This window comes from Syngnathus acus, chromosome 16, assembly GCF_901709675.1.
Source record: "Syngnathus acus chromosome 16, fSynAcu1.2, whole genome shotgun sequence".
Classification (NCBI taxonomy): domain Eukaryota; kingdom Metazoa; phylum Chordata; class Actinopteri; order Syngnathiformes; family Syngnathidae; genus Syngnathus; species Syngnathus acus.
The window spans coordinates 669,494-676,472 of NC_051101.1; the positions used below are offsets into that span (position 1 = coordinate 669,494).

General features: G+C 43.3%; 1 protein-coding gene across 1 annotated transcript; it reads left to right on the forward strand.

The window, feature by feature from the left end:
- The first annotated feature begins 3,670 nt into the window (after positions 1-3,670).
- LOC119135787 (general transcription factor II-I repeat domain-containing protein 2A-like) lies at positions 3,671-6,761 on the forward strand. The gene is made up of 2 exons (XM_037273664.1): positions 3,671-4,050; positions 5,891-6,761. Exons 1-2 carry the CDS (start codon positions 3,671-3,673, stop codon positions 6,579-6,581), a joined length of 1,071 nt encoding a protein of 356 aa, XP_037129559.1. The 3' UTR covers positions 6,582-6,761.
- The last annotated feature ends 218 nt before the right edge of the window (positions 6,762-6,979 follow it).

The following is a 6,979-nucleotide window of genomic DNA, read 5'->3' on the forward strand; positions in this document are numbered from 1 at the left end:
AGCAGCGGGCAGCAGCGAGCAACGCAGCAGCGGGCAGCAGTGAGCAGCAACGCAGCAGCAGCGAGCAGCAACGCAGCAGCAGCGAGCAACGCAGCAGCAGCGAGCAACGAATCGCACTGAGCTCCACGGAGAAAGGAAAAAAAACTCATGGGAAGAGGAGACCAAAGGGACTACCGGTGAGCTCAGTTCTCAACTGGACTCATTTAGTTTAGTCTTTATGTTCAAGACCTTTTCTTTTAGTAAAAAGAACTGAACTTTATCTACATTGTTTATTTGGAAGAAAATTGTACCTTTTGTTTAAACTCATCCATTTTTTGTATGTTTTAAAGGGTTTTCACCTTGATTGTTTCGCTCATTAAAAACCCTAACAAAGAGTGGAATCCCAGTCTGGTCAAGTCCTTCCTTTTCAAGTGTGGAAACCCATGATTATAAAATACACTTGCCAGTTCTCAATTCAATTTTGTCTACTCGTAATTCCACTCTTCTGAGACACTGTTCATAATTCCTTGTATACAGATTGCAAAGCAGTCATGTGTTGCGACGAGGGGCTGATTTGAAGACCTGCATGTTTCCAAGACCATGAACAGGTATGATTAGTTTGACATCTGTACTGTAGATTAAAAAAAGACAACAAAGAAGGCTTACGATGTGGTGGCTGCTCTCAATGTTGACAGACCTGAATCCAATCGAGAATCTGTGGAAAGAGCTGAAGACTGCTGTTCACAAACGCTCTCCATCCAACCTCACTGAGCTCGAGCTGTTTTGCAAGGAAGAATGGGCAAGAATTCCAGTCTCTCGATGTGCAAAACTGATAGAGACATACCCCAAGCGACTTGCAGCTGTAATTGCAGCAAAAGGTGGCGCTACAAAGTATTAGCGCAAGGGGGCCGAATAATATTGCACGCCCCACTTTTCAGTTTTTTATTTGTTAAAAAAGTTTAAATTATCCAATAAATTTTGTTCCACTTCACGATTGTGTCCCACTTGTTGATTCTTGACAAAAAATTAAACTTTTATATCTTTATGTTTGAAGCCTGAAATGTTGAAAGGTTCAAGGGGGCCGAATACTTTCGCAAGGCACTGTATCAATATCACTGTCAGGCAGCGAGCAGCAGCATGATTGGGAGCGTGCACACACCAGGGTTCATAAGCTGCAAACAGCTCAATCCCCTTGTCCAGCGAGCAGCAGCAGAGCAGCAGCGAGCGAGCAGCAGCGAGCAGCAGCGAGCAGCAACGCAGCAGCAGCAACAGCAGCAACGCAGCAGCAGCAACGCAGCAGCAGCGAGCAACGCAGCAGCAGCGAGCAACGCAGCAGCAACGAGCAACGCAGCAGCAACGAGCAAAGCAGCAGCAGCGAGCAACGCAGCAGCAGCGAGCAACGAATCGCACTGAGCTCCACGGAGAAAGGAAAAAAAACTCATGGGAAGAGGAGACCAAAGGGACTACCGGTGAGCTCAGTTCTCAACTGGACTCATTTAGTTTAGTCTTTATGTTCAAGACCTTTTCTTTTAGTAAAAAGAACTGAACTTTATCTACATTGTTTATTTGGAAGAAAATTGTACCTTTTGTTTAAACTCATCCATTTTTTGTATGTTTTAAAGGGTTTTCACCTTGATTGTTTCGCTCATTAAAAACCCTAACAAAGAGTGGAATCCCAGTCTGGTCAAGTCCTTCCTTTTCAAGTGTGGAAACCCATGATTTTAAAATACACTTGCCAGTTCTCAATTCAATTTTGTCTACTCGTAATTCCACTCTTCTGAGACACTGTTCATAATTCCTTGTATACAGATTGCAAAGCAGTCATGTGTTGCGACGAGGGGCTGATTTGAAGACCTGCATGTTTCCAAGACCATGAACAGGTATGATTAGTTTGACATCTGTACTGTAGATTAAAAAAAGACAACAAAGAAGGCTTACGATGTGGTGGCTGCTCTCAATGTTGACATTTTATTTCTGTTGTAGACTCTACACAGGAACCACAACGTTCAATATGCGTGCTCGTGTGACTTGTGCAGAGGGCCCTCAGGAAGACTGCTCTGATAGCGCTGGTAAATAAAAAAATATATATATACATAGTCTGCTCGTTGCTGTGCGATTGCTTCATGTTCGAAATGTGCGACTGAGATACATCAAGGAAGAACTATTTTACAGATGGTCGTTTTTTTTTTCATGGCTTTAAAATTAAAACGGGCTCCAGCTTTGAGTAGCAAAGGGGGCTATCAAAACCCCACAAGAGAGTGATGTTTATTTTGTTTCCCCCTTGTGTTTCGCCGAGCTGGTTGTTTTGTTTATTTGATACGTATGTCCTACATAAAATTTGTGATGGTTGGATAATGTTTGATTTTTTTTTTTTAATTTGTTATTTTACCGTGAGAATGTGTGCCCCCTTCCCACTTTGAGAACGGTGAGTCCTGGACATCGACTGGCTTCTTTTCTGTATTCCTGGGGGTCTGTGTTGGAATAATTAGATGGTCGGCCTGACCAAAGGCCTCATTATTTACGAGTTGGGAGTCCTTTGCTTCAACAAAGCTCTCTGTCTAGCCCCAGAGAATTCCTTTCCCTCACTTCCTTTCTTATCTCACTAGTTCTCTGTTTAATTCATAAGAACTTCTCTCCCTTTAAGCCAGGGGTCTCAAACTCGCGGCCCGCGGGCCAATTGCGGCCCTCAGGACAATGTTTTGTGGCCCCCTGCCTGAAATAAAATCTTTGTGTTAATGCGGCCCGCGCATTTTTTCTCACATGCATCTGGGGGGTTTATATTTTTTAACACCTGTGGGCTCCCGTAGCACAGGCTCGTGACAACAGCGCGAATTAGCAATTGGTCACTTTAACATGTTTGGATGAACAAGTGGAGGGAAAATATATCTTGTCACCTAGTGCTATACGTTTTTTGTCAGCCCCAGTCATGTCTTTTTCAAAACCTGTCGTGAAGAGAAAAATTGGCGATGAGCACAGACAATTTCAGGAGAAGTGGGAGACGGAATATTTTTTTGTTAAGCACAGGGGCATCCCAACGTGTCTAATATGCAAGGATAAAGTTGCGGTGCACAAGGAGTATAACATCAGACGTCATTACTCAACTAAACATGCTGAGGAGTATGGAAAATACCTGGGGGATGAGCGAGAGGACCGGGTCGCCAAACTTAAAACATGTCTACTGAGGCAACAAGATTTTTTCAAAAAAGCAAGCAAAGAGAGTGAAGCGGCTATCAAAGCTAGCTACGTGGTGAGTGAGATGATTGCTAAAGCAGGGAAGCCATTCAAAGACGACGAGTTCATCAAACAGTGCATGTTACAGGCTGCAAGTATAGTCTGCCCGGAAAAAAAGGCTCAGTTTAGTAACATCAGCATTTCAGCCAACACAGTGGCAGAGCGCATTTCTGACATGTCTGGCAACATTTATGATCAACTGCGTGAGAAAGCTAAACATTTCCATTCATACTCACTTGCTCTTGATGAGAGCACAGACGTCACTGACACGGCGCAGCTCGCAATATATGTGCGTGGCGTTGATAACAATTTTGAAGTTACGGAGGAGTTGCTCTCAGTGATTGCAATGCATGGCCAGACCACTGCCCAGGAGATATTCCGCCAGCTGTTTGATTCCATTGAGGATGCCGGCTTACAATGGAAGCGTTTGGCTGGAATAACTACCGACGGAGCGCCGTCAATGACAGGGAGGAGAAACGGATTTGTGGCGCTTGTTCAAAGGAAACTGGAAGAGGAGGGTGTGGAAGATGCCATTGCTCTGCACTGCATTATCCACCAGCAGGCCCTTTGCAGCAAGATCATGAGGTTTGGCAATGTGATGTCTGACGTTGTGAGAATCATCAACCATATCAGATCCAGGGCTCTAAAGCATCGGCAGTTCCGCGACTTTTTGGCGGAAATAGAGTCCGAATACGAGGACGTGCTCTACTTCACCGAGGTACGTTGGCTCAGCAGGGGGAAGGTCTTGAAGAGGTTTTTTGAGTTAAGAGCAGAAGTGAAAGCCTTCATGGAGAAGGATGGGATGACTGTTCCTGTGCTAAATGATCCTGAATGTCTAAGGCAGTGGTCCCCAACCTTTTTTGCACCACGGACCGGTTACGTGTCAGAAATATTTCCGCGGACCGGCCTTTATATACTGTTTTTTTCCGTGTATAATGCGCCCCCATGTATAATACGCACCCTAAAAATGGCATGTTGATGCTGGAAAAAAGCCTGTACCCATGTATAATACGCACCCAATTTTCTTTTTTTTTCTTTCTTTTTTTTTTTTTTTTTTTTTAAGTCCCAATGATCGTCACACACGCAGGGAGGCAATGGGTCCCATTTTTATAGTCTTTGGTATGGTCTTAACTAGGCTGGATGTATTTTTTTTGTTGGCGTTGATTTCTCCGACTGCCCGTAAAGGCACCACCGCGATCAGATGAAAAGAGAGGAAAGTGACGTGCGGACATGTGAAAAAGGCGGCTCTGTATGGGAGAGACGTTGAAGAGGAATAAAAACACCCTTGGAAACCAAAACTTGCCCCTCGTCGTGACTCGGAGCCGCAACAAATGTTTCGGATTTGTGTAGGGTACATTGTGACAGCAAACGAGCAGGTGATCGAGCAAGCGTCTGATACGAGAGCATTGCGTTCGTATGGAGCGTGTTTGAAGTGAACAGCAGAGACGAAAGGAACAAGGCAAAGTGTTGTGAAATAAAATATTACCTGTAATACGCATTTTGTTATTTGTTGATTGTATTAAACTATCACATTCATTGTCAGTCAAGAAGAGAAGAGGACTATTATCCCTTCTTTGACGAAATGACCAGAGCACAGTACAAACACACTATTGTTCTTTCGGTATTTATTCAACCCACATTGTTTCACAACATGACAAGAAGAGAACAATACATAAATCAATACTCGTACCAGTACCATGATTTTCTTAAAAAAAAAAAAATCTTTTTTAAATAAAAATTAAAAAAAATTTGTACCCATGTATAATGCGCACCCCAGATTTTAGGACAATAAATTAGTTAAATTTTGCGTATTATACACGGAAAAAAACGGTAAATAAATATATTTATATATATATTTATTATTTAAATATTTATATATATAAATAGGATGAAATAAAATGATACGACTGGCATAAAAACAAATATAAACCACATAAAAATAAAACGTTGAATTAGTGGGAGCACCGAGCTCTTTTCTCAGAAATGAGCCGTTCCCATCTAGGCGTAATCGGAGGCAATGACACCCGAAGTGGTTAAGGTTTGTCTTTAAATGCAGGATGCTTGGTCTCCATGTGCCGAAGCAGGTTTGAAGGCTTCATTGCCTCGTTAGCTAGCCTTTCGCCACATATGCGGAGTGCACTTGGCGCGTCAGAGTCACCTGTGGCAATAAATCCATATTTTAAGTAGGACTCCAGAAATGTTCTTTTAAATGCAGCTTTCCTTTTCTTAGAAGTCGTAGCCTCTTCTTCTTCAGTGTCCTCATTGGACGTTTTTCCCTTTCCGAAGAAGCTTTCCAAACTTCTCTGTTTCTTGCTCATTTTTGCTTGCCTCGCGGGCTTGACTGTGGTGACATGTCACGTGACCGAGACGAGCGACCTGTGTCAAGAGTCCTTATTTTTCAGATGCACCGACAGATGTAATTGGGAGAGATTCGCCAAATTTTTTATATTTTTCAAAATAAATTCTTACTCATTTTTGCTAGCTTTGCGGGCTCGACTGGGGAAACATGTCACGTGACCGGGACGAGCGTCTTAACCTGAATGAATTGATCGTCAATGAAAAAAATAAATATATATATATATATATATTTTTTTTCCTGTGCGGCTTGGCGGCCCGGTACCAAGTGACCCACGGACCGGTACCGGTCCGCGGCCCGGTGGTTGGGGACCACTGGTCTAAGGGACTTAGCTTTTCTTGTTGACGTCACACAGGAGCTGAATGTACTGAACAAGAAGTTACAAGGTCAGGACCAGCTTGTCAGTGCTGCATATGACAATGTCAGAGCATTCTCCAAACAACTTGTGTTATGGAAAGCCCAGCTTTTCCAGACAAACCTCTGCCATTTCCCAGCATGCAAGGCACTCATGGATTCAGCCACAACATTCAGTGGTGAGAAGTATGCTGATACCATTGGAAAGCTACAGGAAGAATTTGATCAGAGGTTTGCAGACTTCAAGGCACACAGAGCCACTTTTCAGATTTTTGCTGACCCCTTCTCCTTTGATGTGGAGGATGCCCCCCCTGTCCTGCAGATGGAGCTAATTGACCTGCAGTGCAATACTGACCTCAAAGCCAAGTTCAGGGAGGTGAGTGGAAAAACAGTGGAGCTTGGACAATTTTTGAGAAAACTCCCCCCCACCTTCCCTGAGCTTTCCAGGATGTTCAAGCGGACCATGTGCCTTTTTGGCAGCACCTATCTGTGTGAAAAGCTCTTCTCCACAATGAACTTCAATAAGTCAAAGTTCAGGTCCAGACTTAAAGATGAGCACCTTAAAGCCATACTGAGGGTCTCAGTTGCCTCCTCCCTCAAGCCAAATGTGGCTCAGCTGTGTGAGAGGAAGCGCTGCCAAGTCTCTGGCAGCAAGGATTAGGAGGAAGTAAATGAAGCCTATGTTCTGAAGAACTGTTCATGTTCTGCATGTTCTGACTTGTTAAGATTGAGAAGATTGGTTCAGTTGACCTTTTTTTTTGAATACTTGAAGCCTTTTTTTTGTGGAATACTTAATGCGGCCCAGCCTCACCCAGACGGCCCCTAGGTAAGTTGAGTTTGAGACCCCTGCTTTAAGCCAACTCTGTAGCCTTTACCTATGGATTGTTGTTGATTGAGACTGTTTGTCTTTAAGTGTTACAGAAAAAACATATCTGTTGAAATAGTTGCAGATAAGTTATCCCATATTTACTCAATATTAGTATTGTGTGAAACTTAGCAATAAAGTTGCATTGTTCTACAGGAAAAAGACACTCAACACGCTTAATATCTAATCAAGGA

Excerpts from the sequence above, each read along its gene's own strand:
- LOC119135787 (XM_037273664.1), top strand. The coding sequence starts at position 3,671 with ATGACAGGGAGGAGAAACGGATTTGTGGCGCTTGTTCAAAGGAAACTG. Across the intron at positions 4,051-5,890 it reads AATGATCCTGAATGTCTAAG|GGACTTAGCTTTTCTTGTTG; the intron begins GCAGTGGTCCCC and ends CACTGGTCTAAG.